At 41.4% G+C, this 26,057-nt stretch overlaps 1 protein-coding gene across 2 annotated transcripts in view; it reads right to left on the bottom strand.

Moving 5' to 3' along the window:
- Nucleotides 1-26,057, bottom strand: part of ENPP3 (ectonucleotide pyrophosphatase/phosphodiesterase 3) — a 709,815-nt gene that overhangs the window by 629,575 nt on the left and 54,183 nt on the right. For both annotated transcript variants that reach the window (XM_069235161.1, XM_069235162.1), the window contains exon 2: nucleotides 21,864-21,939. In XM_069235161.1, coding sequence (XP_069091262.1) covers nucleotides 21,864-21,939 — 76 coding nt within the window. The remainder of the gene's footprint in view (nucleotides 1-21,863; nucleotides 21,940-26,057) is intronic.

Raw genomic sequence — 26,057 nt, 5'->3', positions numbered from 1 at the left:
AAAGATTTACTAAAACGTTCTTAATCTCTTTTATGTAGTCTGGAAACCTTAGGCACTGTATCCAGGCTTATCAATTCTAACAGCAGTTACATGATGATGAGACCTGTTTTATGTAAGCTCTATTTTACGTGCTGCAATACAATCACCCTGATTAATGTATTTTAAGTGCTACATTTTATCTTTTTTTTGTACATATAACGAGTGTATATCACTATGCAGTTTTGCATGTCTGCTGAAAAGGTATTGGTGAAAATGGATTGTAATGTAAAATTTTTTGCCTATTTGCACTTTTATGGCTCCTTCGCAAAAAAAGGTTTTGAGCCTAACTGAACTGATCTGACTCCTTTACATCCTTCTCGGGTCACAAAATCAAGTGGGAGAAAATTCCACAAGAGGCTGTCTGTGGCAACATGACATCTGCTAAGTGCCAAAGGGCTCACGTATCTGGGATTTAATCTTAATAGAGGTTTGGAACAATAGCAACGCATAATCTGAACTCCTTAATATTGAAAACACAGAATGACAAAACAAGGTGGAAACGTCTGGAATTATCAAAGTGGGATCGAATTCAGGTTCCCAGAATGACGATTGCACCTTGATACAATTTTGTCTTTGGAAATGACATTATCTCGAAACGACGGACATAAAATCATTGAGGCTCAATATACCACAGATTAAACCAAGCAACCTGCACAGGCACCCCACACTAGGGCCCATATGTATACCTTTTTAGTGCAGCATTTGCGCCCCTTTTTGAGGCAAAAGCAGCGCAAACGTGCGCTAAAAACGTATAAATATGGGCCTAGGTGAGCTGTGAATACTTCCTATGTGAATTTACTTGTTGGCTAACGATTGTCACAGATAATATACATGCTGCTCTGGATTGAGCAGCCCCTGCGGTGGGTCCACTTAACCCCTTCGCTGCCAGACCTTTTCCCCTCCTAGCCTTTTTTGGGCTATTTGGGGCAGTTCGCGCTTCGGCCCTCATAACTTTTTGTCCACATAAGCTATCCACACCAAATTTGTGTCCTTTTTTTCCAGTATCCTAGGGATTATAGAGTTTGTGGGTTCCACTGAAGGAGACCAAGAAATTAGCCAAAATACAGCACAAATTTCTTTTTTTTTAAAAAACAATGGGAGAAAAGGTCTGCAGAAGAAGGCTTGTGTTTTTTTTTCCCTGAAAATGGCATCAACAAAGGGTTTCCAGCTTTCAGGAACAGGCAGACTTGAATCAGAAAACCACATTTTTCAACACAATTTTGGCATTTTACTGGGACATTGTGCTTTGGGCCTCCTTCCAGTTAGTAACAGAAATGGGTGTGAAACCAATGCTGGATCCCAGAAAGCTAAACATTTCTGAAACGTAGACAAAATCCTAAATTCAGCAAGGGGTAATTTGTGTAGATCCTACAAGGGTTTCCTACAGAAAAAAACAGCTGAAATAAAAAAATATTGAAAATGAGATAAAAAAACAGCAATTTTTCTCCACATTTTACTCTGTAACTTTTTCCTGCAATGTCATATTTTCAAAAGCAATATACTGTTACATCTGCTAGAATCTTCTGGTTGCGGGGATATATAGGGCTTGTAGATTCATTAAGAACTCTAGATACCCAGAGCCAATAAAAGAGCTGCACATTGCAACGGGTTTTCATTGTATAACGGGCATACAGCAATTAATTTGGTGAAATATAAAGAGTGAGAAATAGGTATCAAGAAAACCTTTGTATTTCCAAAATGGGCACAAGATAAGGTGTGAGCATTATATATTATATAACATAGTACGTATATATATATATATATATATATATATATATATATATATATATATATATATTATATAATAGCAGTGGCTATTTGCACATCTCTGAATTCCGGGATGCCCATACTAGCATGTGAATTACAGGGCATTTCTCAAATAGATGTCTTTTTTACACACTGTCTTACATTTAGAAGGGAAAAATGTAGAGAAAGACAAGGGGCAATAACACTTGTTTTGTTATTCTGTGTTCCCCCAAGTTTCCCGATAAAAATGGTACCTCACTTGCGTGGGAAGGCCTAATGCTCGCGACAGGAAACGCAACATGGACACATCACATTCTTACATTGAAATCTGACGTGTTTCGTGCAAAGTGCCTAGCTGTAGATTTTGGCCTCTTGCTCAGCGGGCACCTAGGGAAACGTACCAAACCTGCGCATTTTTGAAAACTAGGCGCCTAAGGGAATCCAAGATGGGGTGACTGGTGGGGCTCTCACCAGGTTCTTTTACCCAGAATCCTTTGCAAACCTCAAAATGTAGGCAAAAAATACTTTTTCCTCATATTTCAGTGACAGAAAGTTCTGGAATCTGAGAGGAGTCACAAATTTCCTTCCACCCAGCATTCCTCCAAGTCTCCCGATAAAAATGGTACCTCACTTGTGTGGGTAGGCCTAGGGCCCGTGACAGGAAATGCCCCAGAACACAACATGGACCCATCACATTTTCCCAAAGAAAACAGACCTGTTTTTTGCAAAGTGCCTAGCTGTGGATTTTGGCCTCTAGCTCAGCCGGCACCTAGGTAAGATGGGGTGACTTGTTGGGCTCTCACCATGTTCTGTTACCCAAAATCTTTTGCAAACCTCTAACTTTGGTTAAAAAAACACTTTTTCCTCACATTTCAGTGACAGAAAGTTCTGGAATCTGAGAGGAGCTACAAATTTCCTTCCACCCAGCATTCCCCCGAGTCTCCTGATAAAAATGGTACCTCACTTTTGTGGGTGGGCCTACTGCCCGCGTAAGGAAAAAGCCCCAAAACATTATCTGGACACATCAAAATTATCAAATACAAAACTACCTGCTTTGCGGGGGCACTTGCGTTTTTGGTCATGGGCTCAGCAGCCATCTAGGGAACCCTACCAAACCCAGATATTTCTGAAAACTAGACACCCGAAGGAGTCCAGGGAGGTGTGACTTGCGTGGATCCCCCAATGTTTTCTTACCCAAAATCCTCAGCAAACTTCAAATTTAGCTTAAAATATCACATTTTTCTCCCATTTCTGTGTGCGATCACTTCACCGGGACAAATTTCCTACCACCCAACGTTCCCCTCAGTCTCCCAGAAAAAATTATACCTCACTTGGTAGGTGGGCCAAGTGCTTGTGACAGGGAAGAGCCAAAAACATGTAAAAATTGACGGGGAACCAAAGCAGGTCCAAAAGGACAGTTTGAAAAAATGCATGTTTAGGCTGACAAGTGCCGCAGAATTTTTATCGGTCTAGATGAGACAATGCTGAGTGGTAGGAATTTTGTGGATTCCTGTACATTCCGGAAAGGTTCCATCACAAAAATTTGGGAAAAATGTGTGATTGCCTGCAAAGTTGGAGGTTTGCAGGACATTGTGGGTAAGAAAATGGTGCGGAGTGCATGTGAAGCACACTACCCTGGAATCACCCAGATGTTTAGTTTTCCCATGTGTCTAGTTCTTGTGGATTTTTCTACATGGCAGTGTCCCAAAGTCCATAAAGTGCAGCCCTCACCATTCCAAGTGGGACGATTTTTAGAGCTAGCCAAGACCTCATGGCCCAAATGTAAAACCAAAACCCAAAATTATCAAATGTCCTCTTGCTTGCCGTGGGAGAAGATGTTTTAGTGTGTGGGGGAGAGCTGAAATATGGTTACCCCCTTCAGTTGGGGTGGGAAATAACCAGGCCCATACAGGTTGGTAGCCACCACCCCACTATTTTTTAATTCCCTGGCATCTAGTATACTATCTGCCCCTCCCCGGGTGTGGCTCGGGGTAATTGCCCCATCTACCCACTGGTGGGCAGAACAACTTTGGCCCCATTTATTTGGGGTGGGGATATGACCATACCCCCGACCCTCTTATTTTGAAAAAAAATCTTCCCTGATCTCTCGTGGGCTTTTTGCTTAAAAAAATAGGCCAATCGGCCCCCAAAGGGGGCAGATGTGGCCAACAGTGATGTACCCCCATGGGGAGTGACCCTTATACGCAAGTATAAAAAAATCCCTGCTGTCTAGTGGATTCTGCCCCCCTTGGGGGCAGATTGGCCTAACAAAAACAGGCCAATCTACCCCCAAGTTGGGCAGAAATGGCCTAAATACAATTTGCCCTTCAGGGGAGCGACCCTTACCTAAGGGGTGGCTCCCCATCTGTAAAAAAAAAAAATCCCTGGTGCTTATTGGTTTCTGCCCCCCTTGGAGGCAGATTGGCCTAAATATAATTTTCCCCCTAGGGGAGCGACCCTTGCCTAAAGGGACGCTCCCCATGTCTAAAAATGAAAAAAAAAAAAAAGTAAAACAAAGAATCCCTGGTGCCTAGAGGTTTCTGCCCCCCTTGGGGCAGATCAGCCTAATAACAATATGCTGATCTGCCCCCAGGGGGGCAGAAAAGGCCTTGAAAAAAATGCCCCCCTGTGGTGCGACCCTTGCCCAAGGGGTCGCTTCCCTTATGCCAATTTCGTTTTTGAAAATAATCCCTGGCGTCTAGTGGGCATTTCAGCAGCCAGATCACTTCACAGTCTGGCTGCTGAAATGTTCTCAGAGACTTCAAAGGAAAGGAAATTCCTTTCCTTCCTTTTGAAGCCTCTCCGGCCCCCATCACATGATCGGAAGAGAAATGCTTTGCATTTTTGTTCGATCGCACTGGAAGCTCAGGAGGTGGCCTCTGATGAGGTCAGCATGCGTGAGACGTCACTTGGGGGTGGCGGGAGGGTCGGGGATGTAAGCCCAAGGAGGGAGTGTTATTGCTCTCTCCGAGCTCATGTGCCAGGACGTAATGGTTACGTCCTCGGCACAGGAGCACTGTGCCGGCGGACGTAACCATTATGTCCCCGGCACAGAACGGGTTAAAACACTTTCTCCTTAAAAACACCAAGGGCCAGATTTACAAAGCATTTGAGTTGCCCTTTTGTCAGGCAAGCCGATGTAAGGCAACGCAAGGGCTTCAGTTAAATTTACTAGGCCACATGATGTCACCTTGCATGGCTCTGTATGGATTAGTAAATCCAGAGGAATGTAGTGTAGCATAAACCACTGCCTTGCGTTCCTCTGCATTGGTAGTGGTTCCATGGGTGAAGTGTGGGAATTCCCACACATCCACCCATGGGATTTGACACAATCCAGATTTACTAAGGGTAGAAAACCAAGGATTGAATCAGAGTGCTATCAAATCCCAACAGAGGGATAACGAGGAGAAATAGGTATATTTTGCCTTGTTATTTCCTCTTTCTACGCACCACCACATATAAAAATTGGAAAATGCCTCTGATGATTGTTTGTGTTTAGGAAGATGTCCCTCTCTGCGCAAAAACATTCCTGCTTGTAATGCAAGCACCCTTGCACTATGATACAAGCGTGCCTGCATTGGTGCTAGCCAGCACTCAGTGCATTAGTGCAGAGAGAGAGCAGGACTCTGCCATATCTAAGTAAACATGGAGCATTCCTTCTCTCTTCATTTGACGCAACACAGCAAGGTGTCTTGCTGTGTTGCGTTGCATCAAATGTTGGTAAATCTGGGCCCCAGATTTCTACTTCTATATATATAAAAGCAACATGCACCGTAAACTAAAGCCAAATACCATCATTCATGCCATGGAACAACTCTGGAAATGTGAACACAATGAATTAGAGCTAAATCACTTAATCCACCACTCTATTCCCATCTAGGTATTGGAGGTTCTCGCATACACTAGAAATTCTGGAAACAAGCGGGGATTACACTTGATAAACCGCATTGTCTCATCCAATAGACTGTAAACAAACAACAAACACACTTCTCTATCTCAAATAAGTTTGTGGCAGTACTTACAGTTGAAGGACAGATAGTAGACCTCACGGATTCACCCATATTGCAATATATTCTGACCTGAAGGATGCACAGTGGAGTGATGTCCATGCAATATCATTATCAAATGCCTCTTTTCTCTCCTAACATTATCAAGCACCAGACATACCTGCAAACAATGCTATATAAAGAGTATCAAGAGGAGGGCTGGGCAAACTTACTGGAAACTCATGGCACACGTTTTAAAGTGAAACAACTGAATTTTCCACCGCTGGTACTTGACCCTTAACAGGTTACACCAGGCACATCTACACCTGCATTCTGATCTATTTGCACCGAATTAGCGTCATTTTCTTTTTACTCTAATTCGGTGCAAAACGAACTCCATATTTATATTTTGGTGCTAGTCCCATCTAGCGCCAAATTTATGGAGTTAAAGTCATTTTTTGGAAGTGGAGCCCTACCTTGCCTTAATGAGATGCAAGGTAGGCGATCCCATGCAAAAAATGACTCTATGGCCTTAACGTCATATTTAGGGGCAAATGTATACTCTGCGGCATATTTATACTCTGTTTGCACTGAATTAGCATAATTGTTTTTACTGTAATTCCGTGCAAATCTAACTCCATATTTATACTTTGGTGCTAGACCCGTCTAGCACCAAGGCCCTGATTTATACTTTTTTTGCGCCGCATTGACCTCATTTTTTTGACGAAAAAGTGGCACAAACTTACAAAATATTGGCCCTTATTTATACTTTTTGCTGCAAACTGCACTAACTCAGTTTTGCACCAAAAGGTTTAGCACCGGCTTGCACCATTTCTGTGCACCAGCTGGGCACCATATTTATGGAATGGTGCAAGCCGTGCAAAGGGTAGGCTAGAGTAAAAATAAATTACTTTAGTCGGGTGGGGTTGGCAGTATAGAAGAAGAGGGTTTAGCACCAAAAAATTACTTTAGGCAGGTTAGAGTAAAAAAAATTACTCTAACCAGATTAGAGTCATTTTATGGTGCTAAACCTACCATGCCACAAGACTCCTGCCTTATAAAAGGTGCAGTCATGCCCATCACCCCAATGGCCAGCACAGAGGACAAGGGTCCCCTGGGCATGGCCATTGCACCCTGTGCCATGTAAGGGGGCCCATTTCAGGGCCCCCTATGGCACTTTAAAAAAGAAAAGAAAATACTTACCTGTACTTACCTGTAATGGGGTCCCCCATCCTCCGCAGTCCCTCTGGTGTGGGTGGGGGTGCCCCTGGGGCCTGGGGAGGGCACCTGTGGGCTTATTCCATGGTGTTCCACCATGGAAATAGGCCCACAGGTTTCCTAACACCTGCCCTGACCCAGGCTTTAAAAAATGGGCCAAAGTAAGTTTTGCCCCATTTTTTGACCCCTCCTCCTTCCCTTGCACCATTTTTGCTTGGGAGTATACATATGGCGTTAAGGCCATAGAGTCATTTTTTGCACGGGAACGCCTACCTTGCATCTCATTAAGGCAAGGTAGGTTCCACTTCCAAAAAATTACTTTAACTCCATAAATTTGGCGCTAGACATGTCTAGCACCAAAGTATAAATATGGAGTTAGTTTTGCACCAAATTAGGGTACAAAAAAATGATGCTAATTCAGTGCAAACAGAGTACAAATATGCCCCTTAGCGTCAAAAAATGACACTAACCTGGTTAGAGTCATTTATTTTGACTCTAACCTGCCTAACGTAAAAAAAAAAATTACGCTAGCCTACCTTTTGCACCGGCTCGCACCTTTCCATAAATATGGTGCCCAGCTGGTGCTAAAAAATGGTGCAAGCCGGTGCAAAACATTTTGGTGCAAAACTGCATTAGTGCAGTTTTGAACCCAAAAGTATAAATAAGGCCCAATGTGAGCCTCTTTTTAACACCTGCACTTAGCAGGTGTCAAAAAATGCTGATAAAAATGGCACAAATGGCACAAAGGAATCTGATAGATGTGCCCTTTTTACGGCCCCTGAGCCCCGGAACGCTACCCTTACATACATTACGCCTTAGGCAGGCATAACGTGGTGCAAGGGTTTACAAAGTGGCGCAATGCAAGAATTGCGCCAGTTTGTAAATATGGCGTGGCGTTTTTGCTCTTCCAGCGCCAAAATAGTGTAAAAAAAATGACGCTAATGTGGTGTTAGAATGGCTCTACGCCAACATAAATCTGGGCCTTAATTTATTGACGTAAGCAAGATACCAAACCATACAAACCACAAAAATGGATGATTGGCCACTCCCCTTGGGGTAACAAACCTTTACACCCTACGTCACTGAAGACTACAGTCCACACAAACACTACTAGAATGACTCTGAATTTTCCCGAATTACCACTTCTGAACAACAAGTATTTAAATTGCAAGGCCAGCTGGCTAAATTCACTACCATAGGGGGCCACTACCTCATCCCGTCCGATTACTCAGATCATTGAGTTTGAAAGACAGGGCAATTATTGTTAAACCCAAATTACATTAGAGTCTGCTATGAGAATTAGGAACAGTATACCCGACACATTATAGTCTTGTACAGCCCATAAACCTGGTATCAGAGGTAAAGTATTACAATCCCAACTCTCCTTGCAAGTAGGTGAATTCACGGGCACCCCCATCATATATTTACCTTTTCCGATAGGTTGTCTTCCTTGGATAATGTGTTTAGGACAGACTCACAGCCTAATCCCCAGACTTGACTGACAGAGAATGCACGATTGTTTGTCTTATTTCTTTCTTTCCTGCTTTCAGTTCAAACTGTGATACAGCTTAACATGACGTAACACTTACCAATTATACTAATTATGTTGTTTGCAATACCATATGACTAGTGTATTAACCACTGTAGTGCAGCAGTTGTGCAAATTTCAGGATCAAGCAACATATGTAGAATACTACGACGACACCCTTAATAACAAGATAACTAGAATGTGTTCTGAATCTTGTCTCAGGTGACTGGATGCAAACAAATCCAATTTCGGAAAACCTAGATCTGTGCTTCAGAAATAATAATTTGCCACCTCACTGTGCTTCCTCTAACACACCCATATTTCCCGCATGACTTGCTTAATATTTGAAAGATGATGTTGTTAAGCATATTATATTATAACAACTGAGTCACTGTCTGCCGTTTCGCTCCCATATACGAGCTAAAACGTCTGCCTGCCAAGCCCTTCAGCCTGGAGATAGGATTCATGTGACATCCAGCAGTGATGGTCTGCCCTTCAGCCCTGGTGGAAAGGTCCTTTTTTCAAGCCCAACTCACAAAAAACACCGCTATAAAATTTTAGGGGGCTTCTTTCTGGATTAATTCCTCTCACTGTGGGAACAAAGAAACTCTGGACCCCAGCACCTCTCCATCTGCTGTGCACTTCACTGCCGCCCCACATCTGCTCCTAGGGATTCTGAATTAGCCCCCTCGAAGGCTGTAAGGAGAGCCTCAAGATGGTGTATCTCCGAGACTTAACCCCTGCAAAATGGAGCACCTCCTTTTTAAGCAGTACCAACTATGACCGCGGTAGTTGGCAGACATCTTGTTTCTGGACCCCGCAGTGGGTCAAGAAGTTCTGTTTGCAGCAAGACACAGCGTTTCTCCTCTGTGTATACATTGAGGGGTAGGATGGTAAGTACAGCAAGGGGAACTGCACCGTGCCCAGTGCCCACCTTTGAATCAGCGCTATTTGAAGTGATGCCATGTCTATTTACACTTGGTGAAACAATACTGCCAAGACCTCAGTCTTTCTGCTTGCCGTATTTGCGCTCATGGCCCTACAGCTGCACATTGAGGTGTTCCTTTTATTCCTCTGCCTTCTGACAAAGAACAGTCTCTCTATCTATCTAGGAGGCAGGGCAGTAGCAGGCTTAGAAGGGAGTAAGTGTTTGTAGCATAGATACAAGTGACTTATGAGACAACAGTGCATTCTGCTGAATAGTGCACGGTGCAGACATCATAGAACACCTGTGTTCTGGTAATGTCTTAGGAGTGGAAGAAACCTTAATGTTCCCTTTTTAAATAGCGTATATGCAGATGTGCAGAGTGTAATATGGTTAATACCATTCTTGAGTGTGAGGAGGGGCCGTGGCTCAAGATATGCAAAGCCTGGAATGAATTCTGAAGCCCCAACCCTCCCTCAGCAGTGGTAAAAAATAGCATTTTGTACTCTGCACATCTGTATATATGGCTCCTGTCAGGATTTTTTTCTTGTGTATTTGTTCAAACAACAGATATATTTAACCAAAACCAAGATGGAAGGAGTTAAATTTGTGGAGCAAAGTAAAAGTACATTGAAGAGTTATCCTGACTATCAGGAGAGTTTTGTCACAGGGTAAACTAAGGCCCATATTTACACTTTTTAGCACCGAATTTGCGTCATTTTTTGTCGCAAAAGCGGCGCAATCTTACAAAATACAATTGTATTTTGTAAGTTGTGCCGCTTTTGCGTAAAAAAGTACTGTAAATGCAGCACTAAAAAAGTTTAAATATGGCAGAAAAAAAAGGTTTTCTCAATTTTGCTTCACTGTGGTAATAAACTTTAATTTTACCTTTGTACTGTATTAATAGATGTTGAATAAATGTTTGTGAGTACATTCGCTCAAATATCTTGAGTTATTGGGCCACATTTATTTTTACTACAATGTATAAAAACATATAAAACAGTCCTGGCGATAGCGCCAGAGTAGTTACTACTAAGACAGATTTTCCATAGGAATTTTTTTTGTTTTGTTTTCCTAATAACTTTGACACCATTCTTCGAATCTGAGCAAAACATTGAAAAAAGGTTCATCCACTTTCGGTTGCATGGCACGTTTCCTGCTGATCAATCAAGTGGGGGAAAAGAAATGAGGGCGGGGGTCACAAAAGTGCAATTTTTCATTTGAATTCTAGTTTAAATTTTAGTTTTTCTCTCCAATAAAGAAAAGCAGAATGACAAATTTTGGCAGGAAGGTAAAACTATACTCAAGGAAGTACCTTTGCTTAGTTAAGTATAAATCCATTCAATAGTTTTCAAGAAAGTCAGAGGTGACTCTTACAAGAGCTGGAATTACTGGGGTCACCAGCTGGGAGCGATCCAACCATGAGCGAAACCTAGTTCACTTCCTGTTAGATACACAGTAAGATAAGATCTAATTTACTATGTGCATACTGAATTACTAGGTCATTATACGGACAAGGGGAGTAATTGCTTAATCTTTTCTTCTTTCAGTCCAAGATAGGCTCAAAATGTGTCAGTTCTTGTTGAGAGGATTAAGAGACACTGTCCCAGTCACAGCCTTCGATCCTCTGTGAAAAACCTGCTGAAAGTTCCTCAGATACTGAAAACCAGAGTGGGTGCAGGCGGATGTCATTGAGGGCCCATAAACTCTGGAATTTTCTGTCAGAATCCTTACAGGCTATATGGATTTCAGAAGATAGTAAAAAACCCGGCTAATCAAACTAGCATTCCTTGCGAAACAAATTCTCTCTTACTCCTGACTGGCGAGCAGCATGAAACCTCAGGATGAACATGCACTCTGTACATAGGATTGACATTAACAACATGTTAAAAAAGGTGCTCAGGTTGGAGATGAAGACATTACATTTCAAAGATATTTGGACTGTTAATTTACTCAAGGTTCGCTGTACTGGTACCACGGACCTTTGCAGCTCCAAAACTAAAAAAAATACTCTGAGCCCTTTCTCTAGTCTGCCATTTCACCACCGCGAATCCAACAATGAATCGGCATCACCAGATCAATCGAACTGTGTGACCGACACTTTGAGGGAGAATGTTGCAGCTATTACAGGACAAAGGGACTCGATATCCCTTTATACCCAATTTGTATAAAAATGCTGATTTGATTTTTTTGTGGGATTCACAGATCTTTCACGATTAGGTTAATTGAACTTAATCATGAAAAGTTCACTGTTTCATTTATCTCGGACAACACTTTCACAGGGCGGTTAAAAAAGCTTATAAGTCAGAGACAATTTAAGGCATGGGTAAAGTGCTTCTCAAATTAATTTATAAACTGCTTGATCATTTTTGAAAAAAACTAATTAGTAAATGGCCCAAAACATATACAGCATACACTGACTGTACGTGAATGTGTGCATCTATGAAATATAAATGGTGTAGTTCTGGAGAACAGTTTGATTTAAACTGGTAAAATTGATATGGTGCAAATTGTAACTACTACTAAACCTTTAACTGTAAACAGTTCTTATTTTAAACAAGGCAGAGACTACTACTAGTTTGAATGTCAGATGTATGTTACAATTCGGTTTGCGGCTTAAATATATGGATGACTCACAAATAGTTCAAACAGAAGAATATTTGTAAGTGTTGTGGTAATTGTGTACACCATTCTGCTCATTTCCAGAATATTTGTATGATATTTTTGCAAACATGCCTTATCAGTAGTTGAAGATTAGACGTGACTGAAAATTCTATGTCACATTAGGTATTTACTGGGTACACCTCATTAGGTAAATAATGACTATTTTGAATGGTATTTAAGGTTTGATAAATTGCTGATCACATTAATGTCTACTAAGACATTATGTTCATTATTGACCTGAATATCAGTAGAAAAAGAGCATAATCTCTACTAAAAGTAGGTGCTTTCACAGATAAGCTTTATGTCTTGCATGTTGTGAAAGGTTACGCCCATTGGCAGTAGAGAGGTGGTAGGAAATTGAGTCTAGGTGTAGCTCACTGATGCCTTCCAGTATGGAAAGCAAATAAACTGTCTCATTCTTTTGATGATGTCATCAGTGATGTCATTGATGATGTAATTTGAGACGTGGTCAGTGATATCATTAATGATTTCATTTAATATGTTTTGGTTGATGTAATATGCGAGGTTATAAGCAGTGGCAGTGCATGGCGCAGCCGCAAGTTACTGAACGAGTTATAGTTTTTACTTCGGTTAGAAGGCAATGCACCCTTTCCCCTATAGTTAATTTATGGCCCGGGGGATGTGATTCCTGGGACCCTTTTGGCTTGTGAGGGCCAAGCACCCCCCTCTCTAATATAACCCCAGGGCATGGGGACCCCAGGGCCTCTAAAGGCTCAGGGAACTGGGACACCCATTCTTCTCCTCTATAATTAGTGTATGGCCCCAGTGGATGAGGTCCCCAGGGTCCATCTGGGTTCAGGTTGGCAGGTATGGGCCCGTCCCCTAACATAAATGTTTTTGGCCGCAGGAGATGGGATCCCATGGCCAACAGTGGCTTGGGAACAGGGGGGCATGGGACACTCTCTGCCAGAAGGGAGCTGCCTGCCTGCAGGGGATGGTGGCCATAGGGCCTGGCCTGCGGCAGTCACATGCTGTACATAGGCAAGGGCCATGCATGACATGTGCTAGCTTTCCTGCACGGCCTGGCTGTAGTCCCTGTGGCCAACCCCCACTGCTCATGGCCCAAAGGCGGGGATCCAATGGCATCATCAGAGCCATCACACACACAACTTCCTTGGGTAAAGCAAGCTTGTGGTATATGCAGGATTGACCTTATGTCATAGACTTCATGGGTAGCTGAGTTCATATTAACAATGAACCACACATAGATGGGTAACCGCTACTGCACACAATAATCAGTCTGTATACAACTGTTTACAGAACATCAAGTTCCCAAGGACACTCAACTTCTGTTAAATAACTAATGCCCTACTACCGTCAGCCTTTACCTGTATCAAACCCTTCACAGTCACCAAACTACAGTGAGAAATTAGGTGAATATGAGTACAAAGATGGTTACTGTAAACAGTGTTTACTTTATGGAGAGAGTTTACTCTGTACCACACTGCAGACAGTTAAACTCTCATGAGAATTACACCACATAGTATTAAAAAGTATCTACTAAGAACAGTGTTCACGCTGTACAAAGCGTATCAAAAAATAAACTTTTCACTTAAAATCCCCAAGGTCTAAAAGTCCCAAATGTCATACTACCTGCAGCCCGCATACTGTGTTGAAAACTTTACAAATAGCCCATTTTCTGATGCTAATCAAGCACATGTACATAAGTTAGTACTCAGCGCAAAGAGTCTTTTATGTTATGTAGAAATGTTCTTGCTGGGATGATTCCATCAAAATACTCAAGGCTGCTTACAGTACTGAATATCTACTAAGTAGAATCTTTGACCTGTTGGAAACTTGTTATGCATTTGGCCCCATGCCCAGCCCAAATGGGCCATGGGAATTCCATCTTCCCCCAAGCCAAACTTTAATTATAGAGAAGGGGATGCATGTCCCCCTCCCAGAGCCTTAAGAGTATCTAGAGACCTCATCCCCAGGGGGGAAATAATTTTACATTGGGGGTCAGGAGCGTATGGGATCCTTCCCCCAGCCAAAATGGGCCCCAGCCCTGGGCCATATTTTACTTATAGGGGAGGAGGGCACATGGCCTCCCCTCCCCAAGCTTTAGGAGGCCCACAGGACCCCAGCCACCAAGGACATACTTTAATTATATTGGAGGGGTGAGCGTGGTCGTCTCCCTGAGCCTTAAAGGGTACCAAAACCCCATCCCCGTGACCAAATACCTTAATGTTTGGGGAGGGAAGCACGTGGACCCCCTTGCCAAGCCAAAATGGGCCCTCGAGAACCCATCCCTCAGAGCCATATTTAAATTAAAGAGGAAGGGGGTGGGTGGCCCCCATTCCTGACCCTTAAAAGGCCCCAGGGCCGATTTACATAATTAACTAGGGGGAAGCTGCACAGTCCCACTACCCAAGCCTCTATAGGTCACCGGGATGCCATCCCCCAGGGCCAATTGGAAATAAACATGGCTGGGGCACCCACCAATCAGCTTCATGGGGGCCATTGGGTGAGCCAGAGGGCCCGGGCTGCCCCAGTCATGTCTCTACATGTTACAGGAGCCACATTGCTCACACCCAGAGGGAGCAGGTTTCTATGCTTGCTCGGTTCAAGCAGGAGCAATATCTGGTCTGTTTCCCCACCCACAGGAGAGCAGTCATGGAAACAGAAGTCTGCTCCCACATGGTGGGTGCATGTTATAAAACTCCTGCCGGTTGGGAGCAGGAATGCCTTCCCTGCCCACGCTGCTGCAGGTGGGGAAGGCATGTTTGCTCACGTCTGGCAGAAGATTTAAAAATGCTCCTGCCAGACGGAAGCAAACATGTGTTTCCCTGCCCTCACTGATGCAGGCAGGGAAACTATTGTGTCTCTGGGGTGAGCTCACCGGGGCACAATAATTGAGCCTGCCCCAAGGGATGAGATCCCAAGGGCCTTTTAAGGCTTAGAGAGAGGAAGCCACGTGGCCCTCCTCCCTTTACAGTTCGTTTCAGCCCTGGGGATGAGGTCCCTGGGGCCTAAAAATGCTCTGGGGGGGAGGGGTTATGTGTGTCCTTCCCCTTCTTACATAAATCGACCCCAGGGAATGGCGTCCCCAGACCCTTTTGAGGTTCAGGAAGGAGGACCATGCACCCCCTCCAATTTAATTAAATTATGATCCCAGGGAATGGGGTCCCCTGTCCCCCTCTACAAATAATAGGGTATTGGACTCCGGGCCAACCATAACTTATGCACCACCATCAAACTACTGTAACTCGTGCACCTCCATACAAAGTATTAACTCACTAGCCACACTACATAACTTGTGCTTTTATGATGCACTGGTTATACCCTTTCATATTACATCATTTATACTATGTGAAATCATAGCATTCATTACAACTCATGATATCTCAAATGGCATAATTTAGGAGCACACTCTGCATGGTACAGTGGTGAGTCATAGTTAATATAGTCTGGCTAGCGAGTTGACAACACTATGTACAGAAGTACACCAGCTACCTTAATTTGATGGTGGCACATCAATTATGGCACTAGCAATTCACCCTTTCTGGCACCACCAGCGGTCAGGATGCAGGCAGGCAAAGCGGCAAAGAATTGAATGGAGTTTATGGTTGATGTCCCCCAGCGGAGAAAGAGGAGAAACTGAGATGGGATTGGTGGGTGGAGCAGGTGGGAGAATTCAGCGCTGTGAGTCAGAAGTCTCCCAGGTCAGATCCTCATAGACCGCATTAAGCCCACTCACTCAATATTACACAGTTGTTCAGAGCTGGGCACCGCAGAGAGAACTGTAATGGAGCTCTAAGCGGTGGGGACATAAAGAATGTCAATTTATGGCGAAGTCACACCAGGTTAGAGACTTGCTAACAATTAGCAGCCTTATGTTAATAGAGCACATTTTTAAAAAGTGAAGGCTCCCTTTGGAGCAGCACAAAGCGTTTTTGAATGGAGATTAAAATGATCTCTGAAAGAAAATGTTATATTGCAAACATAAATATGGGGCCTCAAAGATAACCATTGATTGAGAATGTGTGCTCTCCAATTATTAGAGCGATTACAGCTGGATAAATTCAGGCTGCGCTGGTTGTTTGGCGAGCAGCCTTTTATTCCATGATTGTAGCTGAGCCAAGAAACATTTATATTCAAAGTGTGTTTCCTGGCTAGTCACAGCGCTTAATGGAATTTCTTTTTATGTTTTTAAAATATTGGTGAAAGACAAAAGCCCATTGACAATTATCATACTTACGAGTTGCCCATTAAGGAATTATGTGTGATATAAGTGGATTTGTTTTTTACTACATCCATTATTGTTATTGTCAACACCGCAAATGTAAAAATGAGTGAGATATTTAAAACAGCTATGATTGATTATGTGATTTACACTATCAAATGCATACACTGTTTTTGCCACACTGGAGTGATTAATTTCAAATGGCTTTAGAAGCAATCTCATTCACAGAGGATTTAGTTTGATTATTAAACTGAAAGCATTTAAACATTGGAAAAATTGTGCCTAGCTCGTAGACAAAGACTGGTTCGCCAGCCGAAACACATACTGTTGGTCTAGTTTGCCTCAATAAAAGTTACCAGTTCTATGGCTTCAAGTGTGATAGGCCAAGTTTGGGGGTGATCCATCAAGTATGGCGGCAAGAAAAAGAGGGATCCCAAAAAGCTTCTTCCCCTCGCAATTTCCAAAGGGAATTTTAGACTGCTCTGCAACCAAAATGCCTCAACTGAACTACACCAAATATGTCAGAAAGCTAGATCTTTGCCCAGAAGGTGTGATTTTTGTGATTTGTTGTAAATCACTTCAGTAGTTTTTCGGAAATTAAGGTTCAGAATTTTGTAAATAGCAGTCAAGTAGTCAATAAAAAAAAACGGTAGATGCTACACACAAACCCACTTTTGTAGTATGTGAGTAGAACTACTATAGATCTAATCATATACTATAAAATGCCATTCATTAAACTACGGGGAGATCTCCACCTCAGTCTGGCCTAACTTGCCTGTATAAAGATTTCCACTACAGTTACAGAGGTGAATGGTTGTAAAATAGGGAAACCATACTACAAAATAGAAGGGCGTTAAGAAAAAGTAAGGAGGGATTTAGAGTGGGGCAGGCTACTACAAAACCCCACCCACAAAAGAATAAGCTCATTGCTATTCACAATCTACACTTCTAAAGTTACTACAGCCCTACAGGTGACTAAATAGTAGGAAATGTACTCCAGCCCATCCTTAGAGTAAGTCAAGCACCATGCACTGCACTTCAATTGAAACTAATGAGGAATTTAACTAACATCCCATAAGAAATGAGGATAAATAAATAAAATTATTTCAACTTTTGAAATGCATATTTAGTTTACTGTCTTTTTCAAATTATTATTTTATTACTTTAAAATGTAATACTAAACTTAACTTAAACATAAAATAAAGTTTTAAACTTTTCTTGCAAAAGAAAAATAATATAAATTAATTCCACTCATGACATTTAACAAAATTGAGAGCAAATTCAATATAATAAAAATGTTACTTTTAATGTGATTTTTAAAAAAAATGTGTTCATTAAGAAATATTGTTTATAAATTAAATATATGTATTTTAAATACTTCATAATTTATTACACATTTCCTTTAATTAAGACATGTTCTGTAACAATTATTTTATTAGCTCCAGATATAAAATAAAGATGTAATTGTTTTATATTTATATTTTACATTGATTTTTCAGAATGATTCACTATACTTTCCCTTAGGGAGATTTTTGCCACAGTGATGTGAATATCCACCTGTGTTAGAAAAGGTACTAGGAGTATCTTTAAACATCCAGTTGTAAGAGGCTCCACCTGGGGGTTAAGACATGAAACCCTATACTTAGGTGTACATCTACACTCCAAAATGCTGTGTAGCAAACTTTTGTACATTTACACCTAGGTGTGGTAGTAATTATACCAGGCTTTTCCAACAGGTAGCTTGTGAGCTGCTTCTAGTTCACTAGTGAGAGCTCTTTTGTGTGCAGCCCAGCCAAATACATTAAAAGAGTTTGCTTGGTTATATTAATATATGTGCATAAAAATTGAAAAAATGTGTATCAGGGATAAAAATTTGTGAATTTTCCACACTCATAATTTCAGAAAATAGTTTACATTTCAATCACACATTATGTATTATTGTAAGACATAACTAATAGTATTACCTTGGCATTATTACCTTGGTGCCAGATGTATTGCAGCTTTGGCTATTATCATTAACCCTGCGGAGGCATTCCAAATTCGCAAAGCCTCTTTTAAATCATCACTGGCAATCATGCATGTAAGTGGTCATGACTGTTAATTTTGTAAAAGGTGGCCACTAATTCACTCTTGCCTGATCTGAACAATGCAATTTAAATTAATAGATTGGCATGATTTTCTTTGAATTCAAGTGGCTTTTATTAATGCAAAGCTTAGAGACTCCTGAATTATACAAATTAGTAAATCTAAACATATATATATTTATCTTTGTGAATTCAATCCTTTATTGTTGGCAGTTTAAAAAAACAAGTTGTATGCTATAGTCCCAAAATGTAAAAAAAATGTATGGAAGGTATTTAGGTGTCAACAATAGCCACAATGGTTTCAACTGGCTTGCCCTTCGTGACCACTAGCGCTGTATTTGCAACATATTCTCACAGGTGGCAAAATGCACACAAAGAATAAAGGGGCAGTTTGCCCTTATGGGTGCAGGGCTCTTCCCTCCATGTTTTCTGCCCATTTGTCTTACACTATAGCTATTTATCCACCATTAGCATAATAAAAATTGGACCACCAGGAGCTGGCAGCTGTTATAAGAAAAATAAAATGCTTTTAAATGTATATTGTAAATGCGCATTGAGGTAAGAGTGTACCTGTTTGAGAGAAAATCCATGCATGTGGGAGCATGTGTCTGTATGAGTGAGCATCTGTGAGTGAATGTGAGTGAGTGATAGGTAGTGAGTATTGAGTGTTAGTATGAGTGAGTGAAAAAAGAGAGTTAACGAGAATGATTGAGTCCGTGAAAGTGAGTGGAAATGAGTAAGAGGAAGAGTGAGTTGAAGTGAGTGAGGAGTGAGTTAGTGAGTTAGTGAGATCAAGGGTGAGAGTGAGCAAGTGTGAATGAATTAGTCACAGTGACTGAGAATAGGTGAGACTAAGTGAGATTAGGTAAGTGGAAGTATTAGCGAGTGCAAGTCAGTGAGCGAGCATGAATGAGTGAAAGTGAGTTTGAATCAATGAGAGTGACTGAGCAAGAAGTAGTGCAAGTGAGTAGATGTAGGTAAGCGAGGTTGAGAATGTGGTGTTGTGTTTAACAGTATCATTAGCTTTTGCATATCATAAGTAATCCCTGGCTTGTAGAGACAGCCATAGCAAAATGCTGGCACTAGCATATTGGAGGAGAACTTAGCTTGACAGGCATATGTAAAAAAATGCTGTCACTGGCATACTAGAGTTACTACTTGTCATATGGACACCCATGGCAAAATGCTAGTGCTGTAACATTAGAAGTAATTAATGGCATAAGAGGTGGTACCATGACAAAATACTTGTCCTGACGTCCTAGAGATAATTTTTGACATAAGTCTCAACCATGGTATAAGAATGGCACTAATACTAATGACAACATTCTTGAACTCTAATATTGTATGTAATTTTGGTCCTAAGGGCGCGTCAATTTCATAAGGATTCACCCATGACAGAGTGCTGGCCCTGGTACAAGGGGAATAGTTTTTGACATTTGTGAGAACCTTCAGGCCATTTTGTAGAAAATGTAATCGAGTCACTGGAGCGTCCACTTTCATTGGCTTGGCACATCATAAAAGGAATATTTCATGAGTACCCTTTAAAAGGCTAAGCTTCTTTAGCCAATTAATGTGAAGATTCTGTTTTAAAATGCAATATTTGACTCCATTAAAAAAACAAATTCCAGGAGAGAACCCTCCCCCCAGGACTCTCCCTAGATGAGGTCGGGATTACTCGCTTCACTTGCTCACTATAATTCAGGACTCATATTACAGCCAAAAACTTTAAAAAATCATCATCTGACATTACAACTAAATAATGTAAATGGTATTTTGATAAGCACTGTTTACTTTCTGCAGTTTCACTGGATCTGTGATATTATCCTTTAGGTTTTGTAAAATAAATAAATTGAGCACTACAATGTGCTCTCCTGATTAAGTACAATAATGTGCTAAAAAACAATACATTTTTAAACAAGTTGTTGCCATGTCTCCTTATTGGGAATACATAAAACATTCTCTGTTTGAATAAAAGCTAAGGGCCTCGTTATGACATTGGCTGTCATACCAGCTGACAGCCAATGCCGCGGGGAGGATGCCACCGTCATACCGGTGGTGTCCCCTCGTGCCCTATTGCAATGTTTCTGTCGGGCTGGCCGGTGGGATCATTGTCATAGAAAGTTCTCACCAGTCAGTCCGGCAGGAACAGTACTATGGTATAGGACTCGCCTCCCCAGAGAGAGAGCCGACCAACATCCTTGGAATGCGCACTGTCTACAAGGCAGACAGTGCGCATTCTGAGGGTGCTGGGCAAGGGGTGCCCTGCACTGCCCATGCCTTGAAAAGTCAGCTGGAAAGTGGGGTTTTAATCAGTCAGGTGGCGCAGAGTTCAACAGAGCAATGTTCCTGGTGGGGACAGCAGTCCCCTGGCAGTCCGACTGCCAGGTTCGCAATCTTGCAGGTCCGACTGCCAGAACTGCGGCAATCTCACACAAGACATAATACATAATATTGTGATAATGCTTTGCAAATTAACATAAATGAAAATGTACTAACAAAATGAAATAATTTAAGCCAATAACACTGTACATATTTAATATATGGTCTATACTAATTACTTACTGCATTTAGACATAACTACTATTGTTTTTTAAAATGTATATTTATTTCCTTACACAACCTCTGAACACTACTTTGACGTCATGCTAATAATATCTCAAAAGTTGGTCAGATGTCTTACTTCCTACATTACCTGCATAGGAATCAATGACTAATCAAAGTCCATTGTGTAAGCAGTAAGTAAGGTCGACTGCATATTGTTGCAAACTGAACAATAACTTCCTGTTAAACACGTTCAGTTTAATACATTCAGGTTTATATAGTGCGTGGCTACCCTCCAAGGGCCTGGCAGAGCTCAAAAACCGAATTTAGTGCTTATTCAGTCCCAGTTACACAAGCAGCCAAGTTTTTAACAGTTTCCTAAAACAACTCTTAACCTCCCTCTTCCTTAGCCTAATGGACATGCGTTCCACAATTCTGCCACTAGGAAAGCGAAGATCCACCTCCATTTCTTAGTTTCCCCACCCTTAGGATTTCAGCTAAGCTGTAAGGAGGAAGATCTCAGCAACCTCCTAGGCCTATAGGATTGCATCCTGAATTGAAGTATTTGAGGGCCTTTTTATGATATGCTCTATGAGCAATGCACATTAACATAAATGAAATTCTTTGTTTGACATGGATCCAAAGCAGAGTGGCCAGTGACCTAGATACAGATTGGTGCTTAGGTATCTTAAGCAGTAAAGGCGCAGCTGTGTTCTGGACCACCTGAAACATGTATACTTTGGCAAAAGAAAGAAGGACACTATATAGTATGTATGCTCAGTAGGCTTATCAAATGTTTTTTCCAGGTAAAGTGCTAGCAAACTAACTGATAAAATCCTTTGCTAATTTTCAGAATTAGACTAGCCTTTTTACCATGTGTGACCGAAGATTCATTCAGTGTTTTCGCAAGATCAGGTGAACGTACCTGGAGGATTCTCAGCTTTCAGCCCCAGTCCTAAGCCAAGACCAAGCGCTACCACCACCAATGCAGCTACAACAACCTGTCGGAGAGAGAAAAAAGAAAATTGCACCTAATTATTGTTACATATAAATGCATTTCCATGAACATATTGCTCGGGGATAGTTGTTAGAGGAGAGGTCTGAGTTTTCACGAGCAAACATGTTCCCACCTCATTTGCACTTAGGAGCACAAATAGCATAGCGTATAGGTACAAATTCACATCTGTAATTCACAAAATGAGAACTTTCATGTGTATATCGGTTTACTTACATGTCCAACTACACCACCGATGTAACAGAATAAATCTGCTTCCATGACGCAAGCAATTCTGTAGCCACCATAGGAATGGGGAGGGAATACCTCAAACATTGTTGAGTTGTAGGGGCAAGGGTTTCGTCATGTAGAAGATTATCAGTGATAAGAAATATAAGTTTTAAGCCGCTTTCTGCATGCTGAACATATGCTGAACATGCACATATGCTTAGAAGTATACCACATATGTTTAAGAGGTTGTATATGCCAACACACGAGAATGAACTTTAAAACATGTAACTGTTGAAGCTTTTCCTGTGCACCTCAAAATGTAGTTGTAAAACTGTGGGAATAAAATTACAAATGTTTTTCAGAATCGACCCCATGATTTGTTTTCATGTTTACAAGATTTTTACTCTTTTAATTAGTTACCACTCAGTTTGAAATATGATTTGATTTAAATAATGTTTGTTTAACAACCATTTCATAGTATCCTTGGCATGCCAACTTAAGACATGCATCCCACTTGAGGACACAACGGGATGGACTCCTAATTTATTCATTCTTTCATAGTTGGTAAAATGACATCATTGCACTTCTTTCCCATATTTAGATACAGCCTGATATTCTCAGAGTATTTGTCAACGCTGTTTTTATTTTGACAATACATCATCATATTTCCTCTATGCACAGTGTCTTAATTTTTCTAAATCTACACCCAATGATAACATTTCCTGAAATCACACTAGACACCATATTTATTTTTTCTTTATTTGCTATTTTAAAGCATATAAAGGTCAATCGTTATCCACAGAACCATTGATTCGTTTTACATCTATGATCAATGAACCTTAATTTGTCAGCAGCAGGTATTGCCCCCAAGGCATGCAAGTTCATATGCATACATCTCAAAGCTTTGCAAGCCTTTCTAGCAGTCTTAAAAAATACATCTGGCTGAAATACTTTGATTATTATAAAACATTCCAAAACAATGGCAATCTTTTTATGTCACGGTCTTTTACTATTATTATTTGTGATGTGCTGTTTGTCTAGAGTTGGTAATGTGCGGTTCCAGTAGGGTCACCGAGATTTCTGCCTTCCTTTGATGAACCCTTTTCTGTTGGCCAGACAACTCTACACTTTACTTGTGCTAACCAGTGGTAAAGTGCTTGTGCTATCCCTTTTAAAGTTGGCAAGATTTGCATTCACCTAATTGGCACATTTGATTTACTTGTAAGGCATTAGCGTATGGTACTACATGTACCTAGGACCTGTACATTACATGCTACTAGTGTGCTGTAGCATTCATTGTGCCACACACTAATAAAACACTGTAAAGCATGTCTACAAGTCTGACACTGCAGATGGGGTGAGCAATTGTAAAGTACCATTTCACCAGGCCTAAACCTTCTTTTTGAATGCTTGTCTGCCATTCCTAGGATAGGCCCTCAATGCCCACTGGACAGAAGTGCAGGGTATTTAAAATGTAGGGCATGTATATTTAATGTTCTACATGCCCTGACACTGGAAAACATCCAAAGTTGTTTTTCACGGTGGCAAGGCTGGCTCTCCCACAGGTAACACTAAGTTACACTAAACAACTTACAGTGCTTAATTCAGTATGGGAGCGGCTAGGAAAATGATCCATAGACTCATTGTAATACTAGTTTAAAATCCAACTTAATGGTCAATTCTGATTTTATATTTTTATGTTGGAAATAACATATGAAGAAAAGTATTTTTCTACCTAAAACCAAAAGTCTTTCCTGCCAGTGTCCACTGTCACCTGAACCCTGAGGCCCCCCGTGATGAGTTGTGTGCTCAGACAGTGAACCAAAGGCCCTGGGAGTGGAGAGGGTGTAGTTTTCCCTTGACAAGCTGGCCTGTAGGGCTGTGCCCAGCCCCTTCCAGAGCTTCAAAGGTTGCCTACCTTGTCACTGGCAGATAAAGCTTACACCTAAGTCTGCCCCCCATGTCTCTCTAGTTCGGCTGAAACGAAAGCCAAGGGGGGGACAAAGTCCTACCCTCCACTCACAGGCTGCCACTGCGTATAAAAGTGGATCCCACAATCCTCATCACACTCATAGACCTGTTGTGAAGAATCAGAGGAAGTACTGCTCTGCTGTCTGCAGTTTGAAGTTGAAGTTTTTATTGATTCTTTGCATGATTAAAACATTGCAAAACAAACATTCATTATGCAGTACAAAAAAACAGAGAAGAAAAAAAAGAGGTGCAGTTCTGATGAGATATGTCCCAGTAGCAATAGGCAACTGGTTAAGTAAAAATAATTCGAAGTGGAAAGAACCTGAAGGAAAACTGGACCTGCTTGCCTTGAACCCATTATTCCAGATGTGACTCCAAGGGTCACTTGGCTGACCTACTGTTTGAACTACAAAGAAACTACAAGTTTCCATAGGCACATTTCCTGCAACTGCCAGCTGACCACTACCAACTGAAGCTGCCCTGGATGCTTCTGCTGCCTTTTATTGGAATGAGCCCTCAGCACAACGATGCCCCTGAGGCCCCGGTCCATTGGCTGCAGTTAGAGTGTCCTTCTCCTGTCCCTAAATTGCAAAATCTGAGACCAAAAAACTTTTGCTAACTTTCTGCCAGGGGAACTGACAGCGACCAAAATTGCCATTGAACCCCCAGGCTTCGAAATGCTGGTAGGACTCAGCTTGTTGGTTTGCCCTGTTAAAGGAGATCTGTTTTGCAGAGAAGTTTAAATGTAGAGGAGGTCTTTGGGACAGATGCTGAGCAACCAGTCAAAGTCGAGGCCTTCCCGGGCACAGACTTTGGAGCTCTCGCACTTTCATCAATGATCTCATATGGACACCAGTCTCCAGCAGCCCACTGTTGTCAGACCCTAAATCAGATGTAGCTTGCAGCGTGGCCTGCTGATGACTCATTGATGACTGATTTTTCGTTACAAAGGTTTCACCGGAATAAACCTGGTCTCTGTATTCAACTCGCACCCCATTGTAGTGGTCCTTAACTTTTGACTTTGAACCAGTGTAGCGGTCTGTGCTCTTGGCACTATTTTTATTTGAAATTTTAAAATTGTACTTATGAGATTTTTTTCACTTTGGTGTCATTTTATTTATTAAAATTTATTCTGTTTGTCTAAATTGGTTTGGGATTTTTCTTGTGCTGTAACTTTAGTTTATTACCATTTGAGTACAGCACAAATACTTTACACATTGCCTCTACCTCTAAGTTAAGGCTGACTGATTTGTTCTAAGCTGCCAGAGGGTTAAGCACAGGTTTATTTAGTGACTTTTGTGGTTCACCCTGAAAAGGATTGTATTATTATCTGAGATGGGTTCTCAGCGTCTCCAACTGGTACTCTACTTTCTTACACCTAGTAATTCTTACCCAAACATGGCTCATAATACCAAAGGCTCCTTTTTTAATGAACCGCTATGGATAGTACACCAAGGTCCATCAAGCAATAGTCAAACGAGATGTGGAGTACCTCTCACAGCAACCTTTTCCTCTATCAGGCCTTATTTCCAGGCTTGAACCTAAAGCGTTCTACTGACCCTGTAGAAGTACCCCTGAGCTTTAGATGATTGTGCTACCGAATATTGAGAATGAGAATATCAAGACATCTTAATATCATGGACAAAATATTGAGGGACAAAATATCGAAAAGTAAGCGCATATAAAGGAAGTGTAGTTTTAAAATTCTTAATTCCATATCTATGCATCTTGAAGATATATATGTTATCTCTGTACAAACATGTGGAGTTAGGTATAGAAAATCTCTACATACTTACCTTTTAATATTTTGTGCGTTAATATTTTGTCCACTATATTGAGGTAGCACAACGCTTCCTTCTCAGAGTGCAAATACTTAGACCAGTTTTTTACTGGTCTTACTTTGGATGGTGTTGAATGGCAACA

The sequence above is a fragment of the Pleurodeles waltl genome, chromosome 5 (genome assembly GCF_031143425.1).
Source record: "Pleurodeles waltl isolate 20211129_DDA chromosome 5, aPleWal1.hap1.20221129, whole genome shotgun sequence".
In the NCBI taxonomy this organism is placed as follows: Eukaryota; Metazoa; Chordata; class Amphibia; order Caudata; family Salamandridae; genus Pleurodeles; species Pleurodeles waltl.
This window is presented reverse-complemented; position numbering and strand designations above follow the sequence as displayed.